Below are 14,496 nucleotides of genomic sequence, written 5' to 3' on the forward strand. Positions count from 1 at the left end.
GGAGACAGACTGGCCGCTGGCTGACAGTCAGAGGACACCCGAGGTGATCGCCTGGATCTTAGGCGACGATCAACTCGGATGACCAGAGTCATAGCATCATCTAATGTCTGAGGCTCGGCATAAGCTAAGACTAAGTCCTGTACTCGGTCTGACAGTCCGGACATAAATTGGTCTTTTAGGGCGCAGTCATTCCATTGCGAGTCAGTCACATACTGTCTGAACTGGGCACAATAATCTTCTGCTGTCCGTTTTCCCTGAGACAGAGATCTAAGGTGGGAAACTGCAAGTGCTCGGCGGTCAGGTTCGTCATAAATCTGGCCTAAAGCAGAAAAAAAAGCGTCAAGAGAAGAACGGGATGGAGAGTCAGGTGGGAGAGAAAAGGCCCAATTTTGCGGATCCCCACGCAGCAGGGAAATTACCACGCCCACCCTTTGAATCTCTGTGCCCGATGAACGAGGACGTAAGGAAAAATAAAGTTTACAGCCCTCCCGAAATGAAAAAAATTTCTTACGGTCACCAAAAAACACGTCAGGGAGAGGAACCTTAGGTTCAGGTGTGGGTGGCAGTGGATCCTGCGGTGATGTCTGCCGCGGAACCTGCATAGATTCCTGAATTTGGAGACGGGAGGCTAGATCCTGAACAAACTGAGTTAGGGTCTGGACCTGAGTGACCACAGCTGACAAAGGCTCCATGGGAGGAGAGAATGTAGCAGGTCGGATACAGGATGCAGACCTATGTGTGGCCAGTGTTTCTGTTAAGAATGGTACACAAAAGACAGGGGATAGTGTGCCCTGAGCTTGCCCCAACCTCTGTCCCTTCCTATAGCCCCCCACGCTAAACCGTGGGGCGACTACTTGAAGACTTCGAGATACGCTGGAATAAGTGTGGGAAGGAAAACAAACAGACTGACAACATAAAACACAAAAGAATGGTAAACAGGCCGGAATCACAACGAGAGGGTACGTCAATAGCAAAATCAGTAAGCAGAGAGTCAAAGTCAAAAACTAGCCGAGGTAACAACAATACAGATAAAGATACTGAGCAATACAACCTAGAGCAGCGAGTGGAGAAAGGGATTTTCAAACACTGGCACAGGTGACTAGTGAAGCTGCAATTTATGCAGCCAGAACTCCACCTCCAGAACCTGATAGGAGCTGGACAGCATCTGGGAATTAACCCCTCATGGTGCAGAAACAACCAGGCACCAAGCAGAGGTTCAAAGTCCCAGCCACTCCTAGACAGCGCGAGATCTTAGCAGCCGCTGCCCAGGACGAGAGGTGGAGTTTGCGCGGATACGCGCCGGGGTTCGGAGAACGCTGCTGGTACCACCAGAAGAACCAGAAGTCCCAGCAATCTCCCTAGCGAACCTGACAGGAGCCTTCCATTCCTTGGCTACATTATTTCCGACAGAGGCCTGCAGATGGATCCTGCTAAACTATCTGCAGTTCTTCAGTGGCCACGCCCAGTGGGACTGCGTGCTATCCAAAGATTCCTGGGCTTTGCCAATTATTATAGGCAATTCATTCCACATTTTTCTTCCCTGGTAGCTCCACTGGTGGCGCTAACAAAGAAAGGTGTCAATTCTCGTCTCTGGCCCCCTGCGGCTGAGGAGGCCTTCACGAGATTAAAGACGACATTTTCCTCTGCATCTGTTCTTACCAGACCTTATACCGAGAAGCCATTCTTTCTGGAAGTCGATGCCTCTTCCGTAGGAGCTGGAGCGGTTCTTGCCCAGAAGGGGCCTAGGGGCCGAACTCTCTCCTGTGGCTTCTTCTCCAAAACATTTTCCTCCGCAGAGAGAAATTATTCTATAGGGCAGTGGTGGCGAACCTATGGCACTGGTGCCAGAGGCGGCACTCTGAGCCCTCTCTGTGGGCACCCAGGCCATCACCCCAGAATGAAGTTCACCAGACAGAACTCAAAGAATCTGCCTGCAGAACCTTCCTACAATGACAGATGAATTTGCCCTCCTTCTTTCAACTGGGTTGGTATCTTTAGAAGGCTGAAGGATTGAAAGTTGTCAATGAACAAGGAGAAATACATTACTGCTTAAAGTGCTGCGCTGGCACTTTGCAATAAATAAGTGGCTTTTGGTTGAAGTTTAGGCACTCAGGCTCTAAAAGGTTCGCCATCACTGCTATAGGGGATCGTGAGCTTCTGGCTATCAAGCTTGCCTTGGAGGAATGGCGTCATCTGCTGGAGGGAGCTCGATTTCCAGTCAGTATTTTCACGGACCACAAGAACCTCCAGTACCTGCAGACAGCTCAACGGTTGAACCCACGTCAAGCCCGGTGGTCCCTATTCTTTTCCCGTTTTGACTTCCAGATCCATTTTCGCCCAGCCGAGAAAAACATCAAGGCTGACGCCCTGTCACATGCTTCCGATGTTATGGGGGAGGACTATGCTCCGAGACACATCATTCCTCCAGAGCGGCTTGTGCTGGCAGCGCCGGTGGACCTTCGGCAATTACCTCCCGGCATGTACGACCTGGACTTCGAAAGAGGATCCTGACCTGGGGACATTCTTCTCGAGTGACTGGGCACCCTGGGGTGCAGCGCTCTGTGGCCCTGATTTCCCGTTTCTATTGGTAGCCTGATTTGGTCAAGGACGTTCGGGATTTTGTGCGGTCTTGTGCCTCTTGTGCTCGCAATAAGCCCTCACGACAAAAACCAGCTGGTCTTCTGTTGCCGTTACCCTACCTGCCCGTGGTCTCACGTGGCTATGGACTTCATTACTGATCTGCCGCCATCATCTGGCAATACCGTTATCTGGGTGGTAACAGACCGCTTCTCTAAGATGTCCCATTTTGTCCCTCTACCAGGTTTGCCTTCAGCCCCACGTCTTGCCAGTCTCTTCTTCCAGCACATCTTCCGGCTTCATGGCCTTCCCTGGCACATCGTTTCTGATCGAGGTGTTCAGTTCGTGTCCAAGTTCTGGAGCTCTCTGTGCAATCAGCTGCAAGTGAAATTGGACTTTTCCTCTGCCTATCATCCTCAGTCCAACGGCCAAGTAGAGAGGGTGAATCAGACTTTGGGATGCTATCTCCGCCACTTTGTGTCCGTTTGTCAGGATGACTGGGCTTCTCTTTTACCATGGGCGGAGTTTTCCTACAATTCCCTGGACTCCACTTCTGCTGGTTCTGCTCCCTTCTTTATTAATTACGGACTGCACCCACGGCCTCCTCTTCCGTTACCTGTGTCTGCAGATGTTCCTGCTGTGGAGGACTTGGTACAGGATCTAAAAGCCATCTGGGAACAAGTCCATACCTCGTTGCTACAAACCTCTGCCAAGACCAAGCATCAAGCGGACAAGAAACGTCGGCCTTTTCCTGTCTTAGCTCCTGGTGACAGGGTCTGGTTATCCTCAAGGTACGTCCGACTGAAGATCCCTGGCTACAAATTGGGACCCCTGTTCTTGGGTCCATTTGAAATCCTCAGTCGCATCAACCCGGTAGCCTACAAATTGCGGCTGCCTCCTAGCATGCGCATACCCAACTCCTTCCACGTTTCCCTCCTCAAGCCAGTCATCTTAAACCGCTTCACCCAACAAGTTCCTCTCCCTCCGGCCCCACAAGCGGACTCTACCGATGTCTTCGAGGTGAAGGAGATCCTGGATACTAAGACAGTGAGAGGTAGGCGGTTGTTTCTGGTAGACTGGAAGGGATTTGGTCCTGAGGAGAGATCTTGGGAGCCAGAGGATAACATCTTGGACAAGAGCCTGCTCCAATGTTTTCTCAGGCCCAAGAAGAGAGGGAGGCCGAAGGGGGGGGTACTGTCACGGGTGCTCCCGCGATCCCTGTCTCGGATCGCGGGCGCATCCGTGCACCCCTGTTTGCCCCCGCTGCAGGCCGGTCGCTGAACTCACCTCTCCCGGCTCCTGCTCTTCCCTGGACTGCCTTGGGGACGCGCGCGGCTCCTGCCGAAAATTTAAAGGGCCAGCGCACCGCTAATTGGTGCACTGGCTGAACCTCACCTTTAAGAATCCTGCCTCTTCCTGTGTCCCCTGCCGGATCTTTGTGCCTCATAGCCTTAGAGAAAGCTTCCTAGCCATTCCCGCGTTCCTGTGTATTCCTGCGTTCCTGTGTATTCCTGCGTTCCCGTGTATTCCTGTGTGTTCCCGCTCCTGTGTCCCGTGTTACCCGAGTTCCTCCGTGTTGCTGTGTTCCCGTTCCCACCTGCCTGGACCTCCTGTTGCTGACCCCGGACTTGGACCTGACGTTGCACCTCTGCCGCCTGCCCTGACCCTGTGCCTGGACCTGTCTACGAGATTGTCATCCGCTAAGGTACCTCGACCTCGGCTGCCACCGTGGGCTAGTCACACCTGGGAACGACCTAGTGGTATCCTGCCGCAGCAAGTCCAACCCGCTATGCGGCGGGCTCTGGTGAATACCAGGTGCCGCTAGGCTCCGGTTCCGGGTGTTGGCTAGTTACATCTCCCGCGGTGGTCCAGAGGATCCACTGATCCTGACAATCAAATCCTAAGATTTAGACCTAAGTGATGAATGACTAAGGATCTAATGGTACTCTGGTGGGCCAATAGGACTGTGACTTTGATGCACCATAGTAACAAATATAAAATAATTATGTTATCTTTTGTGTCATTGTACTCTGATATCTTGAAGATTATAGCGCTGTGACAGCACTATATGATGACAATCAGCACTTCCCTGGTGCACGTATTCATACACAGAACCCACTATAAATTCAGAAATGGCAACCATAAAATACAGCATAAATTGGAATAGTATGAACAATTTATTGACAAGTATAAAAAGGGCAGCGTAGTTATGACATCATTATAAACAGTTGAGATTTGCTTGTTGGAACCACAGTTCTTTATCATTACAAAGCGTGTTCTATTCCCTCACTGTTTTATACAATGTACTTACAGTACCAAAAGACACTTAGTATAAAAATAGTTTTTTTACAACTCAAATCATGTTTTTGTTTTAAATTCAGCATTATAGTAGTAATAAAATAAACAGCAATTCATAAATATTCAGACCAAACCTAAGCTGTGGGTTTGGTCAGTGAGGAATGGGTACTAAAAAGAATTGCACGTATTTATGTATCTACCCCAGATACTTCCTCTGCGAGTTGGCAGAGCTGGATAATGTCTGGCTTAATTTTCCAATTAAAAACTACTTTTACTTAAAGGGAAAGTTCAAAAAGAAAGTTCCCAAATTTTTATTTCTTGTTTACAAACCAATTTGATTACAAACTTCCTTTGTGCTATGAAATGCTGTGTGCTGACAATGCACTTAGATTGTCAGGGTACTTGTCTGCACCTTGTGCCGTGTCCCTTATGTGTCTTTATTTTCCAGATGTTCTGTGCAACTTTTCACTTCATTTGCAACAAAAAGTCTCAAATAAAAGCCAAAAGTTGCACCTGCCAGGACAGGAAAAACTAAACATGTATCACAAGAAAAAAAGACATGATCATACATAAGGAGCAAAAAAGACCTGCCAAAAAAATTATACCAATAAAAAAACTAAGATACATGTCCCACTCTCAGCTCTGCTCCCTCACCTAATCAATAAGACACAGAGCCAGCCCTGCTTATCTGTAGCTAGTACAGTAAGTCTATTCATGAGAAGATAATTGTGGCAGTGGATGGACGGCACTCTGTGAGTAGCGGTGCTCCGGGTACGGCCTTAGCCTCAATATGGTACAAAGATAGATCCCGGCACTCACCAAATAATGCAGATATTGTTTAATAGTAAGATCAACTTACAGCATGATGTGCAGGGACACAACACAAGGGAACGCGTTTTCGGCTCAACACTCGAGCCTTTGTCAACCTGGTTGACAAAGGCTCGAGTGTTGAGCCGAAAACGCGTTCCCTTGTGTTGTGTCCCTGCACATCATGCTGTAAGTTGATCTTACTATTAAACAATATCTGCATTATTTGGTGAGTGCCGGGATCTATCTTTGTATTCATGAGAAGAATCCGACCATAGTCAGAAGATTTTACTGTCGGATCCTAGGGAAACCAAAATGGTAAACACCAGTAATGATAGAGACAGGTTGGACATATATCTGTGAAATGCTGTATTTTTGTTAATAACAGTGAATTAGAGAATGTGTTATTTTGTTATCCTGAGTATATTTAAGAATCTTGTCTGCGTTTTATTTAAAAAAAGTAAAATCAAGACGCATTTTGAGCTTGAAGAGAGCTCTTCATCAGCTGCAATGAGCTATCGTTGAGCTTTTACTTATGTTTTATTAAATCAATGCAGTTTTTGACTGGACTACTGAGCCTGACATTACCCAGCACCACGACAGTGGAAGTACTTAGAGTACATACATAAACACATTATGGAGACTACATACCATCTCTGGTATGGAGGACGCAGCAGATAAACATACTCTATAAGTGAGACAAGTAATGTGCCAGTTTGCACAACTAAACAGCTTGTGAGGACAAGCACTTTAAAGGGAAACTTTCATGAAAAACAGGCACAATAAACCTAACACAGCCCCCCCCCCCCCCCCCCCCACTGTGCCTTTGTTGAAAAGTCCACGCAGGTGTCCCATCATAAATCTTCCAACAGTAAAATTTTCCCCCAGATTTTTTGTTTTTCTATGTTACCTACACCTAATGGCATATGGCTCTGCCCCACCACTTAGCCCTGCCCATCATGGGGTGTGTGAAATGGTGAGAAGATCTGCAGTTTCCCACACAGTGCTCACTGCTAAATTAATTGTGTAAGTGAGAGGGGAAGCGTTCTGGTAAGGACAGGGAGAGGACTTCCTGTCTTCTCAGATAGCGATTTGAAGAAAAATAGTTCTCAAGATTGAGTTGTGGTCTACGGACAGTCTGGAGACAATGTGACTCTTCTCTACAGTAGTTGACTCATGTCTACTCATTTGCATAACAGAAAAACAGCTTTAATTAAGGTATGGTGCCTCAGGGGCAGATACTTTTAGGAGCTATGGGGATGATTTTTAACCATTTAACAGCAGGTATTACTGGTGTGAGGTTTAAATTCTGATGACGAGTCCTGTTTAACTTTTACTGATAAGACAATAGTGCACATGAAGTGTTCTTTGTGTTCTTTTTCCTTTCTACTAAAAAGGATTATCATTTGCAACTAAACTGTGTCAAGGGTGCCCCCGCAACCTACGTTCCAGGTCATTGGCACACCCATGCCCTTCGCCGCTCGGGTGCCCCCGCGACCCACGTCCCGGGTAGCAGACACACCCGTACCTCTTCGAGGCCCCTGTCTCCCCTCCCTGTCCTACCTGTCCACGTTCCTGGTCCGGCAGCCCGACAAGCGCGTCCCCACCTCCTTGAAGATTTAAAGGGCCAGCATACTGCTAATTGCCACTGGCCATTCCCAGGAGATTGATAAAAGCAGGCTTATCTCAGCATTCCCATCCCCCGGATATTTGTGCCTAGTGCCTCTGCGAAAGCTATTTCATGCGATTTGCTATGTTTCCGAATTCCTGCTGTGGCCCCCGTTCCGTTATTGACTCTTCCTGTCTTGACCTACCGCTACATCCCCAACTCTGATCCTGTGCTGCCTGTCTCGACCTCCTGCCTGTTCCCAACCACAAGTTTGCCTTACGATTCTGTTCTAAAATAAAACATGGCATTTTTCATACAGCATATCCCAAAGGTAGTTAGCTTTATTGTAAATGCAGTGATCTTTTTTTTCACAGGGAAAACAGGCATCCAAAACTATGTTTGAGAAGAACTAACTTTTCAAGATTACATCTGGAATCTAAGAATAGAAATAAGGAACGTTCTATGTTCATTTTGCAGCTAATATTAGCAATAGTCGTTCTACTGTCTCATGTCTTCAATCTTTAGGTTTTGTTAATATACTAACACTGACATTCATATGATAGGGATGCTTCTCTGATAGCTTTTAGGTAACGACCTGATATTTCATTGATAGCTGCTAAATATTAACCTGATAATTCATTGATAGCTGCCAGGTTTTGGCCTGATAAAAAGAAGGGGCACATGATGAACGTTGTATCTTACAGAAGTGCCTGAATAAATAAACAGAAAGAAAGAGGTTCCTTGGGGGCGTCACCTATTCTTGAAGAACAATTGGGATTGGCAACCTAGTGAGACATATAACCCTGCTTACTAGAAAAATGAAAATTCAACAATGATATAGATTAATTGGAACTAAATGATGAAATTAAAAGCTACATAATGTTAAGAGGTGGCCATTAATTGTGATAAAAAACTATAAACCAAAAATAATAACTATATATATTTTTGTAACATAAAGCCAAGAAATCATCCAGTGCTTGGTGTTGAGTACAGAATCATTCTACGTCTCCATCGAAATGCGGATTCTTCACAGTGGTGGTAGCATTGGTAAATATAGGATTGATACTCTAAATAAAGAGAACATAAAAAAGTAATTTATATAATATTTATATAAATGATACAGATACAATATTGCATAAAATACAACCCAGATAAAAAATTATACAGTCTGATAGAATTCTTCATCTTATACAGAGTGCTTATTGACAGTCAAATTAACCCACCCACAATGAATACTTCAATAAAAAATATGATTAAAAAGCATTGCTCTAATCACTAAAAGATCAATTTGTAAACTTATATGGATGTGAGTCCAATAATATTAATGGGGTCCTGAATATGCTGTAATCACTGAACTGCCCTAGCTCTTTGTTTATGATTGACAGGTCTCACTGCTACAAACATGTTTCTGGTATAGAACTTGTATCTAAGGACTGTCTGCCAATATTCAACTACAGCAAAGGTAGGAAATAGAGATAGACAGATAGGGGCTGTGTGTGACTCAGTCCTGCTAAATCTTTACCACTCCCTAAGAAAGGTGTGGGCTGAGGAATTCCCCTTTAGGAATTGTCTTCAACAAGTCACTCATTCATGATTGGGGCTAGGTTAGCAATGTCAGCATCAGTGAGGAGGTGGGGTATACAGACTGTATACTACAGCTGCCTGCCTCCATTACTGAAACAGAGGAAATCAATAAAAATCTTGTTTTAGAAGAATGCTGGCTCTGGTAACAGCTTCTCTTTGTCAAATGCATTGAGAACTTATCCAGAAAATAGATTAAAAAATATCCATATGGATCCCCAGTGCAATAATTGGGTTTCTGAACATACCTACTTAGTTATCTGCCAGTCCCACAGACTTTGAATGGACTGACATTCTGTTTGCAAACATACGGTAGGAAAAAAAGTGGTCTTCTTCCCACATTCAGGCTACATCTCACCTTGTCCCACCTGACTTGCTGCCTTTCTTTCTCAAACCGCTGATATTCTTTCCGATCTTTAACTTCTGTAAAAAGTTTCCAGATGGCAAGAATAATCAAACCAATTAATATGACACCTGCAATGGTACCTCCAACAATTGCAGCGATGTTAGGTTCCTCAGGGCATTCTGTGAATTAAATAAGGTTATTAGATGATTTTTAGGAAAGATTTTTCAAGCAGAACTTAAGAGTGATCTCAAATTGCATCATTATCATGAATCATCTGCTACAGTAAGGCTGAATTCACACGAATTCATACGTCGCATAGACGTCCCCCATAGGCCGGCAATGGGCCATATATCCCCATGGAGAGGGGTGGGGGTGAGCAGCGTTCACCTCCTCTCCCCGGCGCCGCCGTGCTACAGTACAGCGGGCAACGACAGTGTGAATGCGCCCTAACACTTTATTTTTCAGATTGGATTTCAGGAACTCTTGGTGGGAAGTCTTGTAAAATAAGGTTTAGTCCTATTGGTTAAGAACATAAGGACTTTTGTATTGAATTTTATGGTTTGCTCCATGACTTACTTATGTTGTTGGGGTAATCCAATGCAAACATTTAACTGTCTATGGGGGATTTCTCACCACATTGGGTCACATTTGTTAATAGTGAGGCAAACTGCAACCGATTCATGAAGACCGGAGCATGTTCTGGTGCACTCAGTTTAACGGGCATGCGCCACAATTATGTTAGAATGTTTGATATATCATACTGCACATTGTACAGCATAATATTTGCATAATATTTATATTACATATATATGAAAAAACAAGCAAAATCCAGCTCACCAATCAGACGAGATGTTCCCAGCGCACGGACACGAAGAGATCCCCCATGGACTCAGGGCAATGACATTTGTAGAAAGACCAGCGCTTCAGGAAACAATTGTAGTGTAAAAATATATGTTTTCTTTATTCGTTCCTCTTAAAAGCATATGTCACGGCAGAGTGCACAAAACAAGGGATACACGGGAAACGCGTTGGATTTACGCCGTGTATCCCTTGTTTTGTGCACTCTGCCGTGACATATGCTTTTAAGAGGAACGAATAAAGAAAACATATATTTTTACACTACAATTGTTTCCTGAAGCGCTGGTCTTTCTACAAATATTACATATATATGCTGTTTCTGTGATGTGTATACAGTGTATGGTGTGTATATATACTGTAAGTGTGTATATATGCTTTACGTTTGTATATGGCACTGTATGTGTGTATTTATCCTCAATATGTGTGTGCATGAGAGTGTATAATTGTGTGACTTGCAAGTGTGAGTATAGAAATAAGTCTATTTTTAAGTGGGAAGGGTGACCCTATTTAGCAACCTGCTATGGGGCTCTGCCTCTCCTAGCTACGCCTCTGACTGAGGCAAAAATGTCTCAAAAAGTTGTACAATAAACCAGACCCCCATTGTCTCTTTACTGTATCTCTGTTTTATATCTTTTTGTATTATATTTATATATATTTTGACTATATATTTTTTTCATTTCTTATTACACATTTTTTTAAATATTTTTGCGCCTTTTTGGAAGTATTTTCACTTTTTTTTTTTGTGCCCGCCTCAGAATGTTAATAAGTTTGCCAGTGTTTGTGTCTGTTGCAATGTTCTTAATGGGAACCTGACAGCACATTTTTCACAGGTCCCTATAGAGCCCTAGTAACTGACCAGATTCTGTGTTTCCCTCAGATCCCCATAAAATCAAAGTAATAAACTTTCTTGGTATCTATGCATCTTTTGAGCGAGTTGAGGGGCGTGACCTAATTACATGTGACCAGGGTGACATCATCACAGGTCCTCTAGCCTCTTAACATTAGCAAACTGTACTCCATGCACATATCTGACCACATAAAACAATCACAGAAGCCTGCATGGACTTCTACTCCTCTCCATGCAGACTTCTGTGATTTCATGTCATATAAATTGCTGTGATTTCATGAGAAATATGCTTTGTGTACAATTTTCTAATGTTAGAAGGCTAACATTACTGCTGCATGGATAGGTGTTGCTGGATTCAGCCCGGAGGAGGCCACACTTCCCTCAACTCACTATAGATAGGCTTGGAAACCAGGTAAAATTATAAAGTTGAATATATGGGAATCTGAGGGGAACAATTTTCAGCTAAAAGAAAGGTGTCAATTAGTTACTAGGGCTCTATGAGAACCTGCCACTAGCTGTATTTGTGAAAAATGTGGTGACAGGTTCCCTGTAATGTATCTTTGCAAGGCAAATGTTTGATTTGATGTGCAACTACTTCACCCCTTAATTTTGAGCAAATTAGAAACTTTTTAGGCTCAAGTTGAAGTATACCTGACACATACTTATTTCCATACATACCTAAAAAGTCGCAATTTATTATTTTTTTCACGCCAAAAAATAATTTTTATGTATCTCAGATTGAGATACAAAAGAACACACAAGTTAACCCCGATATATCCGACCTGTCTTTGGGGCGGGGTGAATATCAAACGCTTGAATTATAAATATCCCCCAATGTGTAATGGAAGCCACACCACTGTGTATGAACCCTAAGAAAGATGTGGGGCATCTAAAATTCTGTAATACTCGTTACAAATAACTTTTAAAACATTTTTTTTTAAAGTTTACCTCTTTTTATGGTATATCTTATGGAATAGTTGTCCACACCCATCTCCTCAGTTATGTAATACTGCATCCAACAGTTATCAGAGTCTTTTTCCCTGCAGAATAATTTCTCTGTCACCTCCGTCACTGGTTTAACCTCTTCCACCAGAATCACTTTGGCTCCAGAACAAATCTGAGTGCAGTTCCCCAAATTTCCTTCTTGCTTAATATGACATTCAACACAAGGCCTAGGAAAGAAGATATTCAAGCTTCTAAGACATTTTAAGACATTTAAGCTTTTAAGACATTTGATACTGAAAGCAACAACCCATTGTAATTATGTATTTCCACTAGGAGCCCATACCAGTAGCTATTTATTAGACTGTATTATTTATGAGACAAGGTGTCTCATCGGATGGATAAAGGCCTCACACAGCCCCGTGAGTCCTATTAACTAACCCTTTATCTCACTTTCTTCTAGCCACCTTATGATCTGCATGTCCATGCCAACACTTGGGCCTTGCTGTGCCAGGCTACTCATATACTTCTCTAAGGATCTATTCACATATATCAGTTGGCATAATTTTTTTTTATCCTTAAGTCAGTATCTGTGCATCAGTTGTGTTTATCTGAGATAGAAAGAAAATGATGGTAACTGATAAATATTAACGTACCCTATGGGAATATCACTGAACCCACATTAGTTTCTACTCAGGCACCAATGTGTGCCCCCCCCCCCCCCCTCCGTGCTCTGACACCCTCTCAATGGAAAAGGTTACATAACCAACAGCAGGCTTTCCAGACACCCTGCTTCATCTGAGCACTCTACTTTCTTTGGAGCCACATACTGCCCTGTGGGTGCGTCCAAAGTTTTTCAGATGCAATTTTTGATGCCCAAACCAGAAGTGGAGTGAAAATAGAGGAGTAGCACATCTTAATGATAAGTCCTCACCAATTATGATCCACACCTGCTTTTGGCTTCAAAAACTGCATCTAAAATACTGAACATGTGGCTGCACCCTTAAAGAGAACCTGCCATTGGAATTAACCCACCCTAAATAAAGACTTCATTTAAAACTATGATTAAAAATAATTTCCCTTATCCCTTAATATTTTTAAAGGATTTAGGGAAATTCATTAATCACTTACTTCCTGGGATTATTGGTGTCGGTCCTGCTCAGTTTTTGTTGCCTCACTCTGGAGCAACTTTGTAGAAATATAGATTGGACTTAAAGGGGTTGTCCACTTTTAGCAAATAATTGACATTGTTTGTGTAAGGAAAAGTTATACAGTTTTCCAATATACTTTCTGTATCAATTCTTCATGGTTTATATGATCTCCGCTTGCTGTCCTGCTATTGGAAGCTTCTATGTTTACTGCAAGTGGATAGAAATATGTCCCTGGCCATGTGATGTCACACAGGTGCATGAGCCGTTAGTATCAAAGAGAGTAATCAAAGCCGTGTGATATTATCGGCTTCTGCACCTGCGTGTCCATCACATGACCATGGACAGATTTCTATCCACTGGAAGTAAACATAGAAGCCTCTATAGCAGGACAACATGCAGAGATCTAGAAAACTGTGAGGAATTGATACTGAAAGTAGATTTGAAAATTGGAGGACTTTTCCTTATACAAAACATATCAATTGTTTTCTGAAAGTGCACAACCCTCTAATAATATTGTGTCATTTTTCAACCCACCTCATTTTTTTCTCACTAAAGCAGTTTCTTCTGATAAAAATGATATCCATATTGTGATTTTCCTTTATTGGCTTAAAACTGGAGCTTGAGACTTGAAGTATGAAAACATTTTAACCGTAAGACCAGAGATTTCTCTCTTTACTAGTCAGATAATTTCTATAAAATTTCCTGTTGTTCAGGCAAATCATTAAAAGCTTTATTTTGAATTTTCTTCATTTTTTTTCTTCAGGTTAATTCAGGTTATTTTCATTTTTAAATCATAACTAAAACTTTTTTTTTTTGCAGAAATACAGCGGATAAAAATAAACTTTGTAATATACTTTGTTTTGAAACCTAATACACTATTATCAATATTTTACCACCTTATAAATACATACTAGGATCCAGGGTAAGTTCCAGAGTCCCAGAGCTCCAAAAGGGGCCCACCATGACGATGGACCAGAAACAGTGGCGCCGCGTAACAACAGCCGTATTACCTGCCCCCGGGCCCGTCCCGCTACCTCCCCTGAATGCAGGCTGCATATGTACTTTCTTTTGGACCGTAGCACTTATAGCAACAATTTCTTTGTTTGGTTTAGTTGCATAGGCGGAGAAGTAGAGGGACGGGTCCGGGAGCAAAGTATAATTCAGAATCCCACCCATTCCTGTCCTGCTCGCCCTGCCTTACCCTACTCACCTCATGTGTGGCACAGCCGATGCGGCGCGGGCCCGGCCTTACGTCTGACCCGGCCTGGACGCCTCATGTAGACTTGGCTACATATGTAAATGCATGTATATGTGTTTATATGTATATATGCTGTATATGTGTTTTTGTGTATATATGCTGTATATCTGAGCGTATGTGTTGTGTATATACTGGATGCGTGTGTATATATGCTGTATACCTGTGTGTAAGTATTGTGTATATACTGGATGCGTGTGTATATATACTGCATATCTGTATGTA

At 43.3% G+C, this 14,496-nt stretch overlaps 1 protein-coding gene across 5 annotated transcripts in view; it reads right to left on the minus strand.

Moving 5' to 3' along the window:
* Window positions 1-6,492: 6,492 nt before the first annotated feature.
* The window catches only part of ITGB2 (integrin subunit beta 2), a 69,098-nt gene continuing 61,094 nt past the window's right edge, over window positions 6,493-14,496 (minus strand). For all 5 annotated transcript variants that reach the window (XM_072121283.1, XM_072121281.1, XM_072121280.1 and 2 more), the window contains 3 exons: window positions 11,872-12,095; window positions 9,231-9,397; window positions 6,493-8,358 (listed from right to left, as the gene is read on the minus strand). In XM_072121283.1, coding sequence (XP_071977384.1) covers window positions 8,287-8,358; window positions 9,231-9,397; window positions 11,872-12,095 — 463 coding nt within the window. In that variant the 3' untranslated portion in view covers window positions 6,493-8,286. The remainder of the gene's footprint in view (window positions 8,359-9,230; window positions 9,398-11,871; window positions 12,096-14,496) is intronic.

This window comes from Engystomops pustulosus, chromosome 8 (genome assembly GCF_040894005.1).
Source record: "Engystomops pustulosus chromosome 8, aEngPut4.maternal, whole genome shotgun sequence".
Lineage (NCBI taxonomy): Eukaryota > Metazoa > Chordata > Amphibia > Anura > Leptodactylidae > Engystomops > Engystomops pustulosus.